Below are 23,814 nucleotides of genomic sequence, written 5' to 3'. Positions count from 1 at the left end.
ACATGGTAGCACGTGGACAGTGAAAAGGGGCTGGTGGCTCCTCTGGCATGTCCTCCTACCTGCAAATCAAAGTATCATAGAATGTTTTGTATTGGAAGGGACCTTAAAGCTCATCCAGTTCCAACTCCCTGCCATGGGCAGGGACAACTTCCACTAGAGCAGGTTGCTCCAAGCCCCGTCCAATCTGGCCTTGAACACTGCCAGGGATGGGGCAGCCACAGCTTCTCTGGGTAACCTGTTCCCAGAAGATGGTGGTTGCCTCACCACCCTCACAGTAAGGAATTTCTTCCTAATATCCTAAATCTACCCCATTCTAGTTTAAACCTTGTCCTATCACATTCCCCCAATCCATTCCCAAGCCACATCCCAAAAAGGTGCAGAGGTGTTCGTATAAAGAGGGTTGCAAGGCAATGAGAATAGGTAATTAAGCAGATTTGTAGAGAGAAAGGAAAGGTTGAAAGAAGAGTTATTCATCTGAGGAGTTTAAAGCCAGACAAATGGACATGCTCTTTAGAGCATCTGAATATTCTGAGTAGTTTAATAAATGATAGTCATCAATTCATAATCACTGTTAGTAACGAGGGCCAGATTTTCATTTTCTATTAAACAGCATAGTTGGACTTATTTTGAGGTGATTTATACCACGTTTCTGGCTCAGCACGTCCCACAGCACCCATCCTTCATGCGATTTATAGCAACTTCTCAAGTAAACACTGGATGGCTTTGATCCGATTGATTTCTTTGAATCCAACGGGATAGATAAGCAGGCATCAGGCTGGGTCTTATAAGAGCAAAGGACAGTCATTACAGTTCTCTTTTTGCTTTCTACCTAGATATCACTATGTCCTCTTTCTCTATGTGCATCTAGAAACAGGTATCAGACTGTGCCAAGCGTGGTTTTGGCCCTGGATAGACTTCATTCTGATATTGCATTCACTGCTCTACTGTCAGCATCTCTGCCATGAGAGTGTGAGACCAGGAGCAGCATCTAGGGAGTGTTATTTGTTTGCTGATACCTCTCCTGGGGTTTTCCTGGTTTGGTAGACTTTCTGATTCCTTCTTTTTGATGAGGTTACTTCTGTTGATGCATGGCCCAGATCTGTCCTCATCTACTCTGAAAGCTGCGAAATGAATAAAGCTGGGTTTCAGCATTGAAAGTGATGTTAAGGCAACTCCATTCATGCATTTCAAGAGAGTTTAAATTGCTTGGGGGCAGGGGGTGTACGTGTGTCAACGTACATGTATTTGATGCTTTAAGAGTGATAGTTTTCAGCATGTCTATTTGTGGCAAAAGGCTGCTTAGGAAAGGAGAGTTAAGGATGATTAAGAGATGTTTTAAGAGCACTTTTCTAGATATCCACATACCCATAAATTAAAAAGATAACTAGAGCACTAAAAAAAACCTGAAGAAATAATAATAGTAAAAATAATAATAAGAAGAATAAGAATAAATGACAAATAAACCTCTACTCTGCTCTCGTGAAACCCCACTTGCAGCACTGTGTGCAGTTCTGGTGTCCTCAACAAAAGAAGGACATGGAGCTGTTGGAGCAAGCCGAGAGGAGGCTACGAGGATGAGCAGAGGCTGGAGCACCTCTCGTATGGAGACAGGCTGAGAACATTGGGGCTGTTCAGCCTGGAGAAGAGAAGCTGCGTGGAGACCTCAGAGCAGCTCCCAGTGTCTGAACCCTTGTAGCTGGAGAGGGACCTTCATCAGGGACTGGAGTGATAGGACAAGGGGTGATGGGTTCAAACTGAAACAGGGGAAGTTCAGGTTAGATCTAAGGAAGAAACTCTTTACTGTGAGGGTGCTGAGGCGCTGGAACAGGGTGCCCAGAGAAGTGGTAAATGCTCCATCCCTGGCAGTGTTCAAGGCCAGGTTGGACAGAGCCTGGGGCAACATGGTCTAGTGTGAAGTGTCCCTGCCCATGGCAAGGGGTTGGAACTGAATGATGCTAAGGTCCTTTCCAACCCAAACCATTCTGTGATTCTATGATTCTACCTATAAAACCCAACAGCAGTCTGCTTTGGAGGCAAAGTCAAAGCTGTTGTAGAGATATGGACAAAGGATAACCTGATAGCAAGCAACACAAAGTAAAAGCTTGAAAAAGGTAAAAACAGCGTAAGAATTTCATTGTGGTTAAAATAAATCAAACATTAAATTTAGAGTATAGTAAAACCCAAGTAAATCCTAATGGCATTGGTTTGTTACTAACTAGAAACAACAGATTTATTTATAATAATGCAGAAATTGCAATAAATGTCTGTATTCTGTAGTTGGAAGAGAGCCTGGTTGCTTAATCCCCATCCCAGGCTAATGAAATACTTTTCATTACACCAGCAGCTGGAAAACACATTATCCATCATCCAGTAAAGTGAAATCTTCCAAAGAGAAAAAAGACAGAGGAATTTTGCATGTAGGAGTGTTAAAGGAGCAGCTTAACACTAATTGGGGATCATCGCTGTTTCCTAAAGGAAGGGAGGAAGTGCTCCCACAGTCTGGAGAGAGGAGCATGTCTGCGAGCACCACAGCTTCACTCCCAAGCCGCCTGCCTCACATCTGTCTTAGGCACAATAACACACCATCCAAAGATGAAGGGATTGTGGGTAATATTACGATTATAATTGAATAATAGCATGCTCATTAAAACAGAGAAATTAATAGCAATCAGCTTATGGAAAATAGATCTTGTCAAGCTAAATGAATACTTTCTAGGAGAATACAGAACGGGTTGGTAGAGTGTGAACATTTGTCTTTATTTGTACACAACGTAAATAAGGGATTTGTCTTGGTGACAGTGAATAAACAGAACTGGCTAATGAAGTTCTTGGAAATACAGGCAATACTATAGGGGAGAACAGAGAATTCATATTCCCTCTGAGGCTGGCCTTGGGTCTCTTAGTCCCTTCCAAGAAGAGTGTTGGTGAACTGGTGAGTGGAAGAGGCCAGAGAACGATGCCTGGACCTGAGGTTCTCCATGAGGTAGAATCATAGAACGGTTTGGGTTGGAAAGGACCTAAAGATCATCCAGTTCCAACCCCTGCCATGGGCAGGGATGCCTCCCACTAGACCATGTCACCCAAGGCTCTGTCCAACCTGGCCTTGAACACTGCCAGGGATGGAGCATTTACCACTTCTTTGGGCAACCTCTTCCAGTGTCTCACCACCCTCACTGTAAAGAGCTTCTTTCTTATATCCAACCTGAACTCCCCCTGTTTCAGTTTGAACCCAGGATGATGCGACTTAGCTCAGTAGAAGAGCATGTGCAGAGCTGGCTATCCAGGGAAGATTGATGTATGTCCCATCATCAGCTGCATGGACACGCAGAAGGGTCCACACGTTTAGGAAGAAAGAAAAACCGTTCTGTGCATTGCTGACAACTTCTACAGTAAAAATAGTTTGGCTTTATTTATTTAGCTATGGAAAGTGCTTTAATCTGAAACAGAGCTAATTCGGGAAGGCTCAGTGTTATGTGTTAAACTGTATCCGAGTAGATAATCACAACAGAATCATCAGCACGTGTTGATGCTCTGTTATCCTGTTGATACTCAGCGCGTTCTCTCTGCTTTCTTGCACAGTGGAGGTGGAGGGAGGCTCTGTCTCGTTGTGTGAGGAATGTGTCAGTGTGTGCACGGAGCCGAGACCTGCAAAAGCCTTCTCTGCAATTCAAGGCAGGTCTACTGGAGTCAGCAGTATAGAGAAGTTCAGGCCATCTGTGGTACACCTAAGGCTGCTGAGCAGCTTGGCTCCATCTGGAGCTGCCTAGAGCTTGCTGCTGGCATTTGTGTCTAGGTCCCCTCCTCTGAGGGCAGTCAAGATGTGGAGAGGGGACATGTTACACCCGTGTTCCTCCAGTGAAGGCATATGGCCCTTTGGCTCTGCTTCCACATCTTAGGCTCCAGTGAAGCCCAGGTTATCTGCATAGATCCCGACCTTCTCCCCATCCTTTGCATTTCTGCACTTACTCTCTTCATTTTCACCTTCCGTGTGACCACATTTCAAGGGAGTGATCTGGACAAGACACAGAAGCAATGGGTGGAAAATGACTGTACTTTTCGGGTGATGGCTGTACCCTGTCACAGGAGGCAGAACATGAGATTCCCTTTCTCCCTGGATTAGCTCTTAGTGCTCGTGTGGAGATGGAGCTGCACTAACTTTCCTGATGAAGGCATCCCTTCTGCGGGATGAAGGCCAAGTTCGCATGGAGTCTTTCCCATCTATGACCCCCTCCCCATCCTGCTGCTCTTTCTCAGGCTGAAAGGATGCCATGAGAAAGCAGGGACTCTGTCTCCTTCACCTCTTGAGGTCCTACTGGCTATGAGGCAGGAGCATTCCTGCCATGCCCAGAGCTCTGGGGATGCAGGGAACATCCGAGGGGGGTCCTATATGGGGGCCCTGGCCCCAGAGAACTGGAGGGGAAGGAACAAGGTGGGGGGAGAGGGACAGCCTGGGGGGCTGGTGAGTAATTGGGGGAGGTTATGGGGGATGAGAAAGGTGTGGATGAGAGATGGAGTCACATAGTGGGGTAATTGCTGTGGGGAAGGGGAGCACTCCCATGTGGGGCTCATGTGGCTGGGGGAGGGCTATATGTGGTATGAGATGGGCAGGACACTTCTATATGGGTTGTGGGGCAGGGCTATGGGGTATATGGGGTGAGGGATGGGGTTATGGGGAGAGTAAGGTGTGTATCATGTCTGTGGGACAGCTCTATAGGGTTATGCATCCATATTTAGGATATGTGGGACAAGGCTATAGGATGAGAGGTGTATATTTGGATTGTGTAAGATGGCTATAGGATTATTTATCTATACATGCAGTGTGAGTCACGGGGATATAGGGCTATGCATCCACATAGTGGGTGTGTAAGACAAGTCTGTAAGGTTATGCATCCATATATCGGATAAGTGGGGCAGGGCTGTAGGATTAAGGAGGTGTATATAATATACGTGGGACAGAGCTATAGGATTGTGCATCCTTATGTGGGGTGTATGCCGTCATAGAAACACAGAATGGTTTGGGTTGGAAGGGACCTTAAAGCTCATCTAGTTCCAGCCCCCTGCCACAGGCAGGGACACCTTCCAACCTTGCCTTGAACACTGCCAGGGATGGGGCATGTCACAGGGCTATAGGGTTAAGGAGGTACGTATAACATATGTGGAACAGGACTATAGGGTTAAGGAGGTGTGTATAACATATGTGGGACAGGGCTATAGGGTTAAAGAGGTATCTGTAACATATGTGGGACAGGGCTATAGGGTTAAAGAGGTATCTGTAACATATGTGGGACAGGGCTATAGGGTTAAAGAGGTATCTGTAACATATGTGGGACAGGGCTATAGGGTTAAGGAGGTGTGTATAACATATGTAGAGCAGGGTTATAGGTTTTTGCATCCTTCTGTAGGGTGTACATCACAGGGTTATAGGGTTGTGCATCCACACGGTGTGTGGGACAAGGCTGTGCAGTTATGCGTGCGTACATGGGATATGTGGGCTATAGGGATGGGGAGGTGCTATGGGCAGCCCGGGGGGATGGAGGGGAACGTTTAAACGGGTGGAGAGCGATAGAGGGGTCAGAGTGGGGCGGGGACTAGAAGATCCAGCTCCCGGGGGGTGTGGGGTGGTGGTATTTTGGGAGGGTGGGGGTCCGGAGGGGGGCGCGGTCTCCCCTGCGGCTCCATGCCCGCTCCCCGCCCGCCCTGACGGCCGCTTTCCCTCTCTCCCCGCTCCGCCGCCCCGTCCCTCCCTCGCTCCATCCCTCCCTCCCTCCCTCCCTCCTTCCATCCATCCATCCGTCCCTCCCTCCCTCCCTCCTCCAGCAGAGCCTCCGCCTCTCCACCCGGCGCCTGGTCCTGGCGCGGCTGCCGAACGGTCCCGCTCGACGCCTCCCGGACCAAGTGCCTGTGTGACCGGCTCTCCGCCTTCGCCATCTTAGCCCAGCTCAGCCCCGACATGGTGAGTCCCGCCGCGGAGGGAGGAGCGGAGGGGAGAGGAGGGAGGGAGGGGGACATACACACACACATATACACGGGATATGGCGGGGGGGGGGGGGGACCGGGGAAAATAAAGAGGGAGGGAAAGGAACGCCACCGGGATGGAGCGGAGCATCCTCGGCGGGCGGCTTTCGGGGACCAGGGGTGCCGGGGACAGCCCCGAGCCCTGCTGCAGCCCGGTGTCGCCGGGACCGTGGCGACACACACCGTGAGGCTTTGCATCACCCTCCACCGCCGCCCTTCCTCTCCCCTTCCCCGACCCTGCCCGCAGTTTATGTCTTTTGGTACGGGGGAGTACACGGACGGGACACGCATCTTGCTGCTGCGCTGCTTCCCCTCTTTCCTCCATCCCTCTATCCCTGTGCGTTGGATAAAGATACCGCTAAACGTGGGGGGCGAGCAGCTCCCGCCGGGCGTGTTCCCTCCCGTGGGCTCCCCACGCACTAAATCCTCACATGTGTCTTATTTTGGGAAGGGGGGGAATCATCCCGCAGCGCTTCCATCCCCACCGCACCCCACTCGTGTCCCACTCCCTGCCTCGGGGTTCTTTCTCGCTACCCCACACTTTTTGAGGGATGGGGGTGCGTGGGGTGTCCCCACTCCGGAATAAGGGAGCGGGGAAGGGAGGAGTTGTGAAGTTTTGGCTGCTGTCGGTGAACACGGAGCCGCGTCTGGGATGGAGAGAAAGAAAAGTGCGAGATTCCTAGAAATTAGCACCGGGCGGCTGCATCCGGACTCAGATAGTGGGGAAGGTGCCAAAGGAGACACCAGGGTGGTCAAAAGGGGCTTTTCCGGCTCCTTTCTTCCACCTTGTGCTTTATCCTGTCTTTTTTTCCGCCTTTTATTGAAGTAGTTCATCCCTTTTTGGACAGTCCCCAGGTTCATAGAGCAAAGCCACCCCCCCTTCTCCACCTAGTGCTTCTCCATCTGCCTGGGCATTGGGAGTTACTGGGCCCTTGTAATTATTTACTAATTATGCCTTGCTTGTTAAATGCTGGCTTAATTCAGTGAAAGGGGAGGGGAAAGGATGAAAGGAAGGGTGATGGTGGTAAAAGGGAGAGGGGGGATCACATTTTCCAAGATGAAGGTTTGGTTTATTATTAGAAACACTAATGTATTTGGTCCACTAGTTACCATGGAAACAACATCTGCACTGAAGTGGTTTTAAAGACACAGTGTTGGTTGTGTTTGCCTGGCCCCGTGCAGGCCCAGCTGCTCCAGTGATGTGAAATGGGCTCATGTCAGGTACAACTGCTCTTGAAGTGCTCTTGGGAGAGGCAATGAGCTTATGGTCTTGGTAGAGATGCGCTGGTTGAAGGATGCTCGAAGGTAGAACTGGGACTTGGGTTCCTGCTAGGAAGGAGCTGGTTGCATCGATTTTGGTGTCCCTGCACCCATCTTCCTCCATGGGTCGTTGCTTCCTTGTCTTTCCATTGGGGAGGTTGGGGTTTGCATGAAGCCAGGCAGGAAGGGAGGTAGCCTGATGGGCTAGTGCTCTCCAGAAGTGGTAGCCAGCCTTCTTGAGGTGGGTTGAGATGAGGCAGCTGGGACACATCTCCTGTATCTCTGTACCTTGCTGCTCTGTACCTGCCCTGTGAGCCTGCAGCGCTTCGTCCTGCCAGGAGCAAGGGTTCACCCTTCAGCCCAAGGGTGACGCCTAAATGTTTGGTTCCAGAGGGTGTGAGGACCACCACGATGGTTGATGGGTGAGCCTTGTCCTACATGGAAAGGACTCGGTGCTGCTGTTGCAAGCAACCCTGATAAAGTTTGGGGAGGCTGCATGGTTAGAGAAAATATATAGTGATTTCTGCTGCAGGAATACTTCTAAGGCAAATCATGAAGTGATGCCAGCCCAAGGGTGTAGCTGAGCTGCTGGAGAAGGTCCTCTGATGATCCTTCTTCTGGAAGTGGGCAGTGTTGGAAGAGAGACGGGAATCTTTGATTTGGCTAAAGTAGAAGTTTCTCTAACAGAGGCTTTATGTTCACACAGTGCTTGGCATTATTTAACAAAGCAGCTAGGGGGGAAAAATAGTTAACTTGACACAGCCAGATACTGCTAGTCCCTCAGCTCTAGGTGTTTGGAGTGTTATCTGGATAACACAGGGTTCGTGTAAACCCTTTATCATCTGTGCATCTGAGTGGGCTTGGCTTCAGGAGGATGCAGCTTCCTTCCCCCAGGCATGTTTTATTATATCTGCAACTAACCTCTCAGCTGGTCCTTTGGGGTTTAGACCTAAAATTGCTTCCTTTGTCCTCTTTCCAACTCTGCTGGCTGCTGGTTGGGTTGCATTTGCACAACTCATTTCCCAGCCTGGAGTCAACTCATAGGCATCAATATGAGTCCTTTGGCCATGCTGGGAGGAAAGCTGGGGCCTGGACACCTCCTGGGTCTCCCCATTAAGCAAAGCCCAGGGTCTGGTGATGCTGTGAAGCATTGTTCATCCATGTCCTCATTGTACCACCCTCAGTTTCCTGATCGAGTGTCATTCTGAGCAAGCCAAAGCTGCCTCCCTTCCCCAGAGGTGGCATCTCATCATCGTTGGTGTCTGCGGTGGTGACATTTATAGTGCAGTTTTTCATGTACCTTTGGAGCTCTCAGGACAAGAAGCTCCATCCGCCTGTGTCATTAACATTATTTATTGCTATAAATCTCCTTTCTGGAGCCTTTGGCCCTGGCAGTTTGAAATATTTGTAACCCTGGTTCGGGCACAGCTTCTTAGCAGTGAAAAAGGACCATGAAAGGCTTGTGGAGGATGAGTGTTGCTGCCCAGGCAGCTGATTTGGACTTGCCAAGCACAGTTTCTCTGGGCTGGGCCCTAAAAGCTGCTCATGTGGTGGGAAAGGAAGCAGTTGTCCTTGAGTTCAATGAAGTTAGAGGCTTAAAGTGCTGTGTTTTGAACTGGTTTTGGAGATGGACATCCCTAAACCATGACGGAGCTATTCAGGTCCAGCTCAGCAGCTGGAGTTCAAATGTGACCCTTTCTCTGCATCCCATTTCCCTTGGGCCCTGCTAGTTCAACTAGACAGAGTTTTGCACTGGTTTGGTGTGATTGCTGTTTGACAATCATGAAAGATTAAAACTTCTTGAATTAAGGAATATAGACAAGTTTTGGGGGTTCTCCTTTCATTTTGGCTTTAGATTATAGCTAGTTTGGCAGTGCAATGATATTGGCTTGCTCGAATGCTACACCTGAATAATAGCTAATAGAGAACAAGCGCAAAAGGAAACTGCAGAGCTGCATGTTCAAACTATACATTGCAAACCAAGGTCAGTCTGAATAAAGAGTCTTGTGGTGGTGTTTTATCAGTATTTCTCAGCAGTCTTGTCAATGTTTTAGAGGTGGAAAGGAAAGAGAGGGAGCCGAGGATGTGCAGGAGAGACTGTCACTCTTTGGTCGTCCTGTTTGAGTTTGGCTCGTGTTGTCTCTTCTTCCTACCAGCTCATGATTGGCCTTTTTAAAGTCAATCAAGCTTTAAAGCTTGGTTCTTAGAGCACTTAGGACCGCAGTAAGACTGTATATATCTCTCTCATACTTCTTACTGGCCTCATCTGCAGAGACAGGGCTGATATTGAAATTAAGCATCTGGGCTCTGCTTTTATATCCAGCATTAGCGAAGGTTGAAAAGTGCTTGGTGGCAAGAACTTGTATGGATGCTGAGTTTGCTTTGTCAATGCTGACTTTATCTCCATGGTGGTGTTTAGTGACAGGCAAACCATTAGCTGGAGGGGTTGTGCAGCACCTGTATGTTTTTATGGCCTGTATTGTAGCAGACCACACTAAAGAGCTGACTTACACACTCCCTGAGTGTACACAGTGAGTAGCCCTGGACCCTATGATGTCCCAGGATGTTGCAAGAGGCTTTGATCATTGTTATCTCACTGTTACGAATGCAAGGCACCTTTCATGGTGTGCTTCCTTCCCAAAGGAACAACAGCTTCTGAGCTCCAATACCAACTCATAACATTCCCTTTTTTGCCTGGAAACATCCTAGCGTTTTGTGTGCAGCAGAGGAGAAGGAATTCTTTTTACCTTACAGAAATAACATGTGAAGAGTAGACTTTCAGTGTTATATCTTGAGCAGGCTGTGGGAAGGGAATCAACATGCAGGTCTGGTGTGATCCTGCTGTATCTTGAAGATCTTCCCCCTGAAAAGATTGCTCTGTGCTATGGGAAGTCTCTGTACTTCATAGAGTGCGTGCAAACACAAGGTGGGTTATTTTGAGGTCCTAAACCTCAGTAGGGCCTTGCGTGCACAGGGAACAGATCCAGGTTTTCCAGCAGCAGGCTTTTCCCCTGGAGAAAATGTTAATGAATTAAAATATTTTGTAAGGGTGTAGCAGTTCTGACAACATTCTGATGGAAATTATAGCAGTGTTTCACTTAGATAAGACCAGAGCACTTTATTCGGAGATGAACGCTTTAACATTTATATTCTACCATGGCTTATCACGTGAGATTTGGAGTCTGGATAAGAACAAAGCCTTTTGCATATCTTGAGAACAGCCAGTTCTCAGGTTTACAATAGTTTTCAGGTTTCATTAATGCTGCTTCTCCTGCAATATTAACTCTTGGATTCAAAAGCTGGACTTTTCTGCTGAAGGGAAGTTCTTGGTTTTGCCCAGCTCAAAGTCTTAAGGCATCAAACTGCTGCCAGTTTGTATAGGGGTGTAGGGAAGAGTTTGTTAGGCTGGTGTATCTGGGTGTATTGGCTAGGGGAAGTTCAGGTTGGATATAAGGAAGAAGTTCTTTGCTCTGAGGGTGGTGAGGCACTAGCACAGGGTGCTCAGAGAAGTGGTAAATGCTCCATCGCTGGCAGTGTTCAAAGCCAGGTTAGACAGAGCCTTGGGGGACATGGTTTAGTGTGAGACGTCCCTGCCTGTGGCAGGGGGGTTGGAACTGGATGATCTTAAGGTCCTTTCCAACCCAAACCATTCTGTGATTCTACAGCCCAAGCCATTTCTGTGCCTGTGAGTAAAATTGTGACCTTGGGCCAATCACTTCATTGTTTTCTGCTTCCTTTTCTCCAGCTGCAGCACCCTTGCAGGCTGCGCGCATCCATATTTGCACAGCGCCCCAAGCCTGAAGGGTGCTACAGAAAGCACCAAGTGCTGTCATTTCCCTGACAGAGCATTAGGAGCCTCCGCTTGCTCCTAATGCAAGAGCTGTGCCAAGGTGAACATTGCTGAGCTGCAAACATTTGGGCTTTTGAGGTCCAAATCCTCCTCAAGCTCCCACGCTTGTGCCGTTGGCACCTCTTCCTGCATCACCCTGTCCCCTCCGGGATGCTGCTGCGAGTAGATTGTCTCTCAGGAGCCGATTGTGCCTTTTGAACTGGGAATGTTTCCTAAGATTTCCTAGGGATTTGTGTTGTTACTGTTGAAATCTCCCCAGATATGGAGAGACCAAAGCAGGAGTGAGGAAGGGACGCTCCAGCTGGACTCCTGTTTCTCTCATGAGAGCCTTGTGCTGAGATTGAGGAGGGTTATGGTGTAAGTGAAGTGCTGCTGGGGATGTCTGGGGTTCACCCATCTCCACAGCAGGAGCAGATGCTCTGTTTTCTCAGGGGTGCCTTTCCCCAGGGTCTGTGACAGCCCATAGGAGCAGGCTGGGATTCTATAAATCACAAGCTGGCTTTTCCTTTGCTCAGCAGGGATGCTCTTTTCACTAAATCCCATAGAGCCCCCCTGAGTTTCAGCAAGCTTTGATAGCACAGAGAAGACAGGGTATGAACCAGCTGGGCTGATGGTTTTCCCTTCCAACTCTCTCTCATAACACAATTAGGAAGTAGAGAAGATGTGTGATGCCCTTAGGTGCCCAAATGGGCCAACCCACAGCCCAGCTCCCTCTTAAAAGAATTGCATTATATTTCAAATGTGGCCTCTTAACAGAGGTGACTGAATTGTGTTGCTACATCATTGCTTTGCTGGAAGTCACCTGCTTTTCAACATGTGGGGTTTTATCACTGACCTGAGGTCATTATGCATCACAGGGTGAATTTGGGCTAAACCTCATTTGAGTTTGGAGAGGATGTGGAGTCAATGTACAGATGATTTATGCTGGGGAAGGGGATTACTGATAGAGCTTGTGATGTGCTCCAGGTGCCAGGGAGCGGAGGGTTTGTTAATTTGGTGGGAATTGTGATAGACTTTGCCATTGCTGTGTGCTATACACAGATACCTAAGAAAAGATCCTATCAGCAAATAAGTGATTGGTGTTTAAATATATATAGGAGAAGAACTGGAGACGAGTAGGATAGGAAATCCCTTTCAGTTCTGTGCTTCTAAGAGAGACAACACTCGAACGTATTAAAAGAAGACAGGTAGCACACGAGGTAGTAATAGGAGGATTTGGCTCAGCATAATAAGCAGTCATCCAGCATCCCACCTCCTTGGCGGCTGTCTGCGGCTTCAGCTGTCTGTCGATCCAGCGGGTAGTTGAGTAGATATTCAGAGCTGACAGCTTCCCTCCGCTGAGTTCCTGCTCCGTGCTTGTGGATTCGCTCAGGTCTTTAACTTACGACAAAACTCCAGGCAGCGGGATTGCAGCAGCGTGGGTCTGCAGCTCTTCCCCCGCGAGCTGAAGCCAACGAGCTCTGCACAGCCCTGGCAGTGACTCTTCTGCAGGCAAATGCTGCATCACCCTGTATCTCTTCATCTGAAGGGGACGTGGGAGAGGAACATGATCAAGTGGCTGGGAGCTTAAAACCGTTGTGGGATTCAGTGCTTCAGCGTGAGTAATACCGAGCCGAATTCACCCTTCGGTGTAAAGGCAAGAACTGCGCTGGCATTAACCAAGTGACCCCAGGAGCAGACCACGGCTGAGGTTAGTCGCTTGTCTTCAGCTGAAACTAAACCCTCACCGTGTGTGTCTGGGATACTGTGTGTCCAGGCGTTCCTGAGGGGTTTGGTGCTTGTTTTGAGCTGCAGTGCTTAATGGCTTGTTGCCATGAAGGCAGCTTAGCAAGTGTGACAGCTGCCCTATTACCCAGCCACTGCTTACTGCTCTGTTAAAGGAGGTGTGGATTTAAGCCAGGACACCAGGGTCTTCCCAGTTCCCACTTTCCCCTCTCCTAAGAGCTGGGAAAGCAGCACTCAGGATCAGTGCATGATCTGAGCCATTAAGGGGCAGAAATGTGAACAAAGGAGGAGAGTGGTGCATGTCCAGGATGCTCTGCTCTGTGTTCAAACAGCATGACTGGTACAGTACGTGAGTGTGGGAGTGTGTGAGCATGTGTGTGGGAGAGGATGATGTGACAGAGATTTTTGGTGTGGTGCCTTCACGCTGTTGGTGAGTGGAGGTGAGTTCTGTGAGATGGTTTGACTCTTTTTCTCAAGGAGAAAAGCTGAGGAGAAAGAGGATAATAGTCTTGAAATGGGTAGAAGTAGCAGTGGAAAGGGAGAAATCTGCTGTCTGTGTCTGCTGGGGATTGGAATCAAACTGCAGTGTGAGAGATTTAATTTAGGCACAAGGGAAAACCTTCTGTCTGCAGGGGTAGGCAAGCATTGAGAGCCTACCCTCCATCAGTGAGGGTTTTATTGAGAAGTCTGGGGATGGTTCAGATGGCTTTAAGGTGGGCAAATGGGTGAGATGAGCTTGTCAGGTCTTTTTCCACCCTCTTGCCTGTATTTCTGTGAACTAGATCCCCTTTGTGTCTGCTTCTTGCTATGTAAAAGAGAGAAGTGTGGCAAAGATGTAGCACGCTGCTGGGAGGTGGAGGAGCGGGATGGAGGAAGATGGGGAAGCCCTGGTTGGTTAGGGCATGTATCTGGGAAAATCCCAGCTGGAGAGAGCACCTTGCCTGCTTTCCATATCCCGCTGTAGCTGATGATCCATATTTATTCTATCTTCATCTTTATAATGTGCTATTTCAACCCCCTCATCACCTGAGAATGACGACTTCAATCTGTTCAATGCAGAATGAGCCACAAAATGACCCTAACCCCAAAATAGACAAAATATAGCTGAAATTTCCAGCTGAAATAGAAGGATGCTTGGATACAGGCGGGTGTGGGGGCACATGTAAACAGCGCGAGGGCATTAGTCATCGCGATCCGCAGTAAGTCGTGGCACATCTGCCGTTGTCAGGGTTGTCTTGTAGGCATTGCGCCGAGCAGGGTTTTACAGAGGAGGTTTAAAGCAAGAGCACTGGGTAGCTTTCTAGGTGGTGTTTTTTTGGGGGGGAGCTTCTCCCAAGTCAGAGGACAGCGTGGGAGACATCACAAAAGGTGCTTGTTTGAAAATGGTAACAAGTGGGTGATGGAGGCTGTGTTTCACGGGCTCATCAGGGGTGGGAGTCAGTGCATTAGTGCTAAATGAGATTATCTTCCTTTCCAAAGCGCTTCAAGGACTAAGTAAGTGCATTGTGTCAAACTGTTGAGTGGTGCTTGTCTTTCCCCTATCACTCCGCACCCATCTTCATAGTACTTTGACCTAGAAAAGCCCTTTTTTTGGGTAATTTTGGCAAGCTGCTCGCCACTCAACCCTGTTGAGCCCTGCCTAAAGGCTAAAGTTGCCCTTGAGTTGCCATGCAGTGAGACATGGAAATTGAGTCCTTATTCTTGTTTTACAACAAATGTCTACTCATTTAAACCAAAACTGAATCAGTTTCTGAAAAGCTTGTGCCCTTCAAACTTCTGCTATCTATGAATAACGGAGTGTACTAATCTACTGGCAAGATTTTGGCAGCAATGGCAATCTTTAAGCAAAAATGGGCAATATACATGGAAAACAAATGTCAGACTTGCAATTATGAGTATTTGAGCTTGAAAGTTCCCTCTAAATGTCAGGACTGCCTAATCAGGAAAGTGGGATTATGCTGTGCATGATAGCGGTCAGTCAAAACTAAGCCTGCAGCTCAGCGCTCGCTAGCTACCTGCCCTACTAACCAGAAGGATATACAGAACACACTCAATAAATCTGTGAAAGCAAAACGACACTGCTCTTTTCCCACAAGCAAGACAAGGCTTTCATTTTTCATGACGAATTGTTCTTTTTGCTCTTTTAAATATGGCAATCATGTCAGCCATTCCCCACATGGGGAATATCTTACTACTGGGGCCAGTTTTGATCTTGTTTATATCAACTCAGTACAGTTGTAAATCCAGTGGCTGTTACGGTTTTACTTCCTGATCACTCGGCTGTGAATGAGATGGGCAGCAGGGCTAGAAGCTGATTCCTTGAGCACTGATTTGAGATCACTGTTCCATGTAGAGGGAATTAGCACCAGTGAGTCCACAGTAACCGGCTGTGTATTGCACTGGGTAAGTGGAAACATGCTGGATCCCATGGGCTTTTCAGATTGCAATGGGAATATTATCATCATAACAGTGTACTGATGATCTGCCAAATGGTTGAAATCCCTTCATCTCCTTCTCAGAGGCAAGCTCTGGCCAAGGAGCCCCTAAAAGCCTCTAAGGACTGATAATATGCTGAAGACATCTAGTTCCTGACCTAGTTCAGGTCAGGAACCATTGCCAGTGCAGGGAATCTTCAGTGATTGAACAGTGAGAGATGGGAACCTTTGCCTGGGTTCTACAGGAGAGTAATCACATCTGCAAGTAAAAACTAAAGGGACTGAATGAAGGCAGGGTTTAAGAGATGTTTTAGTGATGGCTTGTGCAGGCTTTCTACAAGTATTCACAGCTTGTGCTTTGAACGAAGGTTTTGCTGAAGGACTGGGCAAGGGTGGGAGAAGGGGAAAGGGAAGACAGATGTCTGTTCTCTGTAATGGTAATCAGCAGGGTGATATGAGCATCTTCCTCCATCGTGGCTTTTGGTGTTCCCCCTCCTCCTCAGTCATGTTTCTCCTAAGGACAGGACGCACAGGCATGGGGAAGGAATGTGTTGCCCATGCTGTGGGGAGAGCTACCAGTCTGGCATCACTCACCAGCACAACAATGATCGAGTAAAACAAACAGCGGGCTGTTTTGGAGTAATTTGGTGAAATGCTGTCGCCTGGCATGGAACCAAAACACTGCTTAAATCAGGATAAACACAGTCTGGATTCTACCCTCATTTTCCTTTCCCAGTCTGCCATGGAGTTATTTTATTTCAACTGTGTGTAAATCTTGCCACATTTCCCTGCAAGGTGCTCAGCACTGATGATGTGAAGTTACTAGACATGAGGGCACACTTGTGAAACTAGGGCAAGACAGGTGATGCAAGAACAGGCTTGCAAATCAGTTACAGACTTTGAATTGATTATCCTTTGTGTAGTGCACCAAAGGGGCAATTCCAAGCAGAAGGGAGCAGTAAAGACGGTTCATTTTTAATGTACCTAGAGCATATGTTCATACTATAATATAATGCTAGTAATGGTAATAATAATAATGATGATAATGATGATGATGATGATGATAAATTCCCTGGCAGAAGTGTCTCTAGCACTGTCTTGTAGTTGTCCTTACTGTTTAATTGTTATAAAGCACCCTGGCTCTATCACGGTTTATCCAGCTGTGGTCCAGGGGCTGGCATAGTCCATGGATGGACAAGATTCCTCTGTCTCGAACAGTAGTTTTGTATGAATATTATCTATACTGTATCACTTCATCTCAGGGTAACGGAGTGGGTACTGGACCATTTTATTTTCTAGGACTGCTGTAGCAAGATAGAGGTTTGTTGCTTACTGCAGTGCCTGTGACAGAGGTACTGATTAAAGTTCACTTCTGCCTAGTTGTCTCAGAAGGAAGGAGCATGTACCCTTAGAGGAACAGGACATTTTGATTCTTACCAGCTTTATTGTGGAAAATGTTCTTATTTTCCCTTCAACATGCGTTAAAGGGAAAGGCTGCAACAGAGCAAAGCTTCCCATAGGCATGAAAAGCAAAGATGTAAAAACCAGATGCTCCACCTGGTCAGCTCACAAACAGTTAAGCCAAAAGCCCTCTCCTCTCTCTCCTCCATACCTCCCCATGTTAATATTGCACGACAGAAAATGAGGTGCTGGTGCTTGATTGTCCTGATGTAGCCCTAGGAATCCCCTAACGCATTTACACGTATCGGAAATCTAAGCTGAATTAAGCTTTGGAAGAGAGATGGAGGGCAGTATTATTCTCTTCCATTTCCAGGGGGTTAAAATAGGCCCCTGAGAAGTTAAGGCTGGTGTTTGCAATCTAAAGCAGATCGGCTGAGAGGGCTTTGAAAAGATTGGCTTAAATGATGGAGCTATGTACACAGTTGACCTGCAGGCAAGCTAGGAAAAGAGCCCCACTCTCCTTGCTTACAGTCCCTTTGCTCAGCATGCTGGTTCCTAAACCACATCTCTCAGAGGGATGCAAAGTGGCTCAGAGCTACTCATCAGAGCCCTGTTAAAAAGTGTTTTCAGTAGCTTGGCGAAGCAAAGGGCAATGGGAAAGAGGGAGGGAAAATTCACTGCCCGTAGCAGGGGGGTTGATCTTTAAGGTCCTTTCCAACCCAAACTATTCTATGAATCTATGAATGTATTTGAAGTAATGATAATGAAAATGTTTGAGAGCAGATGGGCAGGGGAAGTGTGGTCCTTAGAGTTAATTTGAGCCTGATCCAGCCCTCTTTGATATAAGGACTGGAAACTGAAGCACTGAGAGTGCAGTCTGGTAGTTTACAAGGCGGCAGCAAGCTAACCATGGCGTTGAGGAGTGGCAGGTAGACAATGAATACTGTTAACTCCTGTAATTCCCTGCCAGCCTGAAGGAAATTATCCTGACAGTTTCTATTAACAATCGGCTGCGTGACCACTCCTCTGCCCTGAAAGCTTCATCAAGGCTGTTTACTAAATGCAGATTGCCATGTTGTATCTTGAGAGAGGACTCAATACCGAGTGAAGAGTTAGCGGTTGTTAATAAATAGTAGCACGTTAAGATGTCTCTCCGGGTGATTTCTGTGTACTGTAATTACACAGAATTGGCTGTTAGACTGGCCAAATTACATAAAAGGGGCCCTCAGCTACACAAATGCGTTCCAAATAATGGGTGACTATTAGCTTTGACATGAGAAGCCTGTAGTTATGATCGGAAGGAAGCAAAACAAGGTAGTAATCATCTGGATCTGGCTTGCAATGACATGGGCAGAACTGGGGAGGATGTTGTGAAAGAGGTTGTGAAAAGTTTATTGATTAATAGTGCCATGAAGTGATCTTCATGCAGGGATCTCAAAGCCCTTCCTCAAAGGTTCAAAGGTGGAGAAGAGAAGGCTCTGAGGAGACCTTATTGTGGCCTTTCAATATATAAAGTGTTGTAAGAAAGATGGATAAAGACGTTTTAACCAGGTTTTGTTTGGGATAGAGTTAAATTTCTCCATAGTAGCTGGAGCTATGTTTCGGATTTGTGCTGGAAATGGTGTTGATCACACAAGGATGTTATCGTTACCACTGAGCAGTGCTTACACAGAGCCAAGCTCTTTTCTGCTCCTCACACCACCCCATCAGTGAGTAGGCTAGGGATGCACAAGGAGTTAGGAGGGGAAACAGTGAGGGCTGCTGATCCCAACTGATCCAAGGGATATTCCATACTATATGATGTCATGCTCACAATTTAAAGCTGGAAGCTTGAAGGTTGGGGGGTTGCCATTGCCTGGGGACTGCCTGGGCATTTGTTGGTTGGTGGTGAGCAATTGTTTTATTTTGCATCATTTGTTTTCCTTGAGGTTTTATTTTTCCCTCTCTCATTTTTTCCCGTATTTTTTTCTTTTAGTTATTACACTGTCTATATCTCAACCCACAAACTTTTGCACTTTCACCCTTCTGATTCTCCCCACTCATCCTGTTTCAGGGGGAGTGAGCAAGCAACTGTGTGGTGCTTAGCTGCTGGCCAGGGTCTGGTCCACAACACCAGGGCCTGTAGTGTAAAGGGGCAATGGTTTTAAAATGAAAGAGGGTAGATTTGAACTGGATGTAAGGAAGAAGTTCTTCCCTATGAGGGTGGTGATGCACTGGCACAGGTCGCCCAGAGAAGCTGTGGCTGCCCCATCCCTGGCAGTGTTCAAGGCCTGCTTATTCAGTGGGTCTGCTTCTTGCATCCCTTATGACTCCTTCTTCTGCAGGCAGGTACAAGGCTTTGCTCCTCTTGGCTCTGCAGAGTCCCCAGAGGTGGGGACACGTGTCAATGGCATCATTCTCAGCCAAGTTGTGTCGAGAGCCCGGTTCTCAAACAGTTAAAAGTGTCATAGCATCACTCATGACCAAAGCCCCTACAAGATACTGCATATTGCTGGAGATTGCTGCCATTTGGGGTGGCTGCTGTCCTTTTTGTCCAGTGGTTTTATTGTAGTAAAATACATGGCTAGTGCTTTACTATACAACTGCAGTATACATGTGTATATACAAAGGGCCTGATCCCAAAAGAGAAACACAGAATCTAACTGAATGGTGATTTCTTTGGCAGATGACAATACCATGTTCACCTCTTGGTCCTTTTGGTTTCTTTCAGCACTGACGTTACACCCCTTTGTCTAGAAAGCTGCTCCGTTTTATGAGTGCTGTTAAAAGCATTATTTTCCAGCAATTTTAACAACCAGCTCTCTGCTTTGACAAGGGTTGTCCAACCAGCAACAAAATCAATACAATATAGCTTTAAAAAACCTTTTCAAGAAGCATGAAAAGCCCTGAGGCCAGTGGCACAGTAAAATGGTTCCTGAGCAATTCTTGGAGTAAATCACACCCACCCAGTCCAGTTCATTGTGAAGAGTGGAATGAGTCTCATTGCTTTATGCTTATGACCTGCAAGGAGAGGTAGAGGGAGCTGAATCTGCTTGGTCTTGCATAGATGAATATAAGAGGCAATCTAATCACAACCTAAAGGTATCGCAGGGGCAATTACCAAAGTTATAAAACCAAACTTCTCTCACTTGCGCCTGATGATTTAACAAAGGGAAAAGCCAAAAACTGTAGCTTGGAGGGTTCATGTGTGACCGTAGGGAAAATCGTATCACCAGCAGACTGGCGGGGCCCTGGAATGGACACCAGAGGGATGGGAGCTCTCCGTCTTTGAGAATTCCCAAGACTCATCCAAACAAAATCATGGCCAACCTCCTCCCTGATGTCACTGCTAGCCTTGCGCCAAGCAGTAAATTGGATTAGAAAGCTTTAAAGCCCCTTGCAACCAGTGCTGCTGTAATTCTCTGACTTCATGAGTCTTTAATTTCAATTGGAAGTCAGGCTCAAGGCCTGACTAGCAAACCAAAAGAAGCCCATCACCCCAGATTCCAAATTCACATGCCTGTGTTTAATTTGGAAGCAAAAGAAATGGTTTAATTTTTCACTGTGATGTTGTTGGACCTATAAAGACTTTGTTCAGCTTTCCTTGGTATCCAGGATGGAAAAAGCAGAAAGAACAGCTTGCTTGTAAGGTCTCAGGCAAACTGCATGGCATTAAGAAATACTTTGTTCTAATTGGAGCCTGTTTGACCCTGGAGCCAGAGCAGGGTAATGGAACAAGCACAACTCAAATGAAGTCACTTTTCACAGTGTTCTAGAGAAAGCAAGAGAAGGAAAAAGAAGCAGAGAATATAATGGGGTGAGAGCTGGAGAGATGCATTAAGAGAAAGAAGAAAAGGGAGAATAAGTCATGGAAAATGGCCATAGGAATGGAGGAAGGAAGACAAAGGAAAGAAAAAATTAGGGAGAAAGGAAGAGAAGGAAATAGAAAAGAGGAAGAAGGAAGCAAAGTAAAATTGTAAAGAAAAGGAGGAGCATCCTTCTGCCCTGCTAAGCAGAGCAATGAGGTAATAGGACAGCAAGCAGCCCCAGGCAGTAGCACTCATTATTTCCATCTCAGCTGATGTCATTGATTGCTTCTCTCCTCCCTTGTCATGCTTGGTGACAGAACTGTGGGACTTGCAACTCGTAACGACCTGCTCTGTTCCTGCTTGGCCCACGGGAAGGTTTTCTTTCCAGCTCCAAATGGGCACTGATTCATCAGGGTGCTTCTGCATGGCATGCATCAGCGGATATGGGGAGGTGGTGAGGGACAGATTATATGGGACCACTTGTGGCCCCTAAAGGAGGAGGCCCAATTCCTGTCCTGTCTTTTGCAGACAACCAATTCACTCCTTATAGAATCATAGAATGGTTTGGGTTGGAAAGGACCTTAGGATCATCCAATTCCAACCATGCCATGGGTAGGGACACCTCACACTAGACCATGTCACCTAAGGCTTCATCTGTGGTACTGGGAAGCTCCCAAATTACTGCTTTCTCTCTTACCTTGAGAATGCCTTGCTGCTTTTCTGTTGGTAGCATTACCACTTTTAAAACCAAGCTTGCTTTTCCCCCCTCTTTCTCCTCCAAGGAAATTTCCCTTGCAAGGCTCAGATCCTGCAGCATTCAACCACCTTCTGTCAGGGGTTTTAATTAGTCAGAAGAAGGAAAATAAATAGTGTTTTGTGTGCCAAAGGGAAGAAATGTGCGTTTGGGGGAGGGAGAGAAGATGGGGAGGACAGAGAAACCGTAATGATGAAGAAAGCAACCAGAATCCTAAGCTACTGCCTGCAAGTCTGGCTTCCACTTGGCCGGTGTAATGCCTTGCCAATGAGTAAACATCTGACCTAGGCAGGGACCAGTACATGCAACCTCTTACTTAGCTGATGTAGGATCTAGGTTATGTGTGATGTGGGAAAACGGATAGGGAAGGGAGTGAAAGAACCTGAGTTCTTTTAGGGTGGAGGGGTGTCAGAGAGGATGTGGAGGGAAGGGGTGTTTGGGTTACTGTGTTGGAGATAAAGGGATGTAGTCAGCTCATCTCTTCAAATCCAAACTCCACTTCTTCAGTGACTCTTGGATGGTTTAGGAATGAGTTATATGTCAGGCTTTTCTTTTACTTTAATGGAGCTCCTCCCCCTCTTTTATCCAGTTACCCATGAAAAGTCAGTGAAATGAGACCTACTTAAATCAAACGTCACAATCGATGCTCATCCCAGGCCACCATTTGTGCGATGCGAACTCATATTGCCGTAAGGGGGGAGCAGGGAGATAGAAAGGGTTGTGAGTGAATATGGAGTGAGGAAGAGCAGTCCACATCTGACTAGTTTGTGCTTCGCAGTACATCTATCAGGACCATGCATCTCTGGGGTGGGATAAGGCTGTTGCCCACTTGGGTTCTGCAGGGAGGGGAACAAAGGTGTCAAAGGGAGAAGCTGTGGCTTCATACTTTCATACATACTTCATACAAGAGTTTGCATCTCTTTCTCACACCCTACCCCAGTGCCTAATTAAATCAGAGGCTTCTGTTCCCAAAAGGAAGTCCCTTCCACATTTCAGTTTATAAGGAGCAGGATATAGTGTTTCAGCACTCACAGTACCTGGAATATGTCCAATTTCAATTTTTGTTTGATGGAAGACGAATGAAAATGTTGAAGTTTTCATTGAAATTTCTTTATGTTTACCTAGCTCTCCAAAAACCTGCTTCTAACCTTTCACAAATATTTGGCAGGAATAAATTCTCAGGGTGGGAATACAGTCATATAAGTTGATGTTAAAAATTGCAGTGATCGTAGAATCATGAATGGTTTGTGTTGGAAGGGACCTTAAAGACCATCTATTTCCAATGCTCCTGCCACGGGCAGGGACACCTTCCACTAGAGCAGGTTGCTCCAAGCCCCTGTGTCCAACCTGGCCTTGAACACTGCCAGGGATGGGGCAGCCACAGCTTCTCTGGGCACCCTGTGCCAGCGCCTCAGCACCCTCACAGGGAACAACTTCTGCCTAAGAGCTCATCTCAAGCTCCCCTCTGGCAGGTTAAAGCCATTCCCCTTGTCCTGTCCTTACAGGCCCTTGTCCAAAGCCCCTCTCCAGGTTTCCTGGAACCCCTTTAGGCACTGGAGCTGCTCTAAGGTCTCCCCTTAAGGAGCCTTCTCTTCTCCAGGCTGAACCAGCCCAGCTCTCTCAGCCTGGCTCCAGAGCAGAGCTGCTCCAGCCCTCGCAGCATCTTCATGTCCCTCCTCTGGACTTGCTCCAATAGGTCCACAATTAATGATCCAAGTCTCTGTAGAGGTTTAGAGGAAGAATCCACAAGGGAGCTTAAACATTTTCTATGAGCATTAAGGAAAGTCTAGGTTGGGAGCGACTTTGCTGGACAGATTAATGAGACTCAGCACCATATTATTCTTGGAGCTTCTGCACAATTACTGGTAATTAAAAGGACTAAGATATTGCTGGAAATCCAGTTCCATAACTTCATCAAGTTGAATTAGGATCATCATCCGAACCCTTTGTATGTATCTATGGTATAGTTCCAGAGAGTCCTTATCCTCCTGTTTCACAAAGCAAACTCCAGAAAGGTGCACAGGCATGCATGTAGTGATGTGTCAAAGCTGATGTGGTCTGCAGGAAGGGCACATTGCAGGGAGGTAGCACCACACTCCAGTGCAGTTTGACCTTCAGTCTGTAGCTGCTTTGCATCCAATAAAGATCTCTCAATCAACCTGTACTCCTTTGGGTAGCTATGCCAGCTGGACATTGAATGTACTGCTAAATTTTGCCTTAGATCATAGAATCATCACCCCTTGTCCTGATGCAACAGACCCTGCTAAAAAGTCTTTTCCCATCTTTCTTATAGGCTTCTTTTAAAGAACTGAAAGGCTAAAGATGCCTAAAGCTTTTGTGCCAGCCTTCCCAATAGCTCCTGTGGGGTTCACTGCAGCAGTGTGGTGAAAGTTTTGCTCCTCAATTCCCCCCTCAATGCGATTTAAAATGTGAGAGGTGCCCTTGGTCAAAATAAGCAAGTAAATGGGATCTTCCCAACCCCTTCGGACTTCAGGGACTATTCAGCTCAGATTCCTTTATATTTGGGTGGTTTGTCTCTTCTTCGTGGTTGGGTATGTGGACTAAACCTCTACTGACTGTGGGCCT

At 47.2% G+C, this 23,814-nt stretch overlaps 1 protein-coding gene across 7 annotated transcripts in view; it reads left to right on the top strand.

Moving 5' to 3' along the window:
* The window catches only part of ADGRB1 (adhesion G protein-coupled receptor B1), a 290,268-nt gene that overhangs the window by 193,315 nt on the left and 73,139 nt on the right, over window positions 1-23,814 (top strand). For 6 of the 7 annotated variants that reach the window (XM_030496436.1, XM_030496423.1, XM_030496399.1 and 3 more), the window contains one exon: window positions 5,818-5,953. In XM_030496436.1, coding sequence (XP_030352296.1) covers window positions 5,818-5,953 — 136 coding nt within the window. The remainder of the gene's footprint in view (window positions 1-5,817; window positions 5,954-23,814) is intronic. The other variant, XM_030496408.2, reaches the window with a different exon arrangement.

The sequence above is a fragment of the Strigops habroptila genome, chromosome 1 (genome assembly GCF_004027225.2).
Source record: "Strigops habroptila isolate Jane chromosome 1, bStrHab1.2.pri, whole genome shotgun sequence".
Taxonomy (NCBI): Eukaryota; Metazoa; Chordata; class Aves; order Psittaciformes; family Psittacidae; genus Strigops; species Strigops habroptila.
Note: the sequence above shows the minus strand (reverse complement) of the source record. Positions and strands in the feature narration are given on the sequence as shown.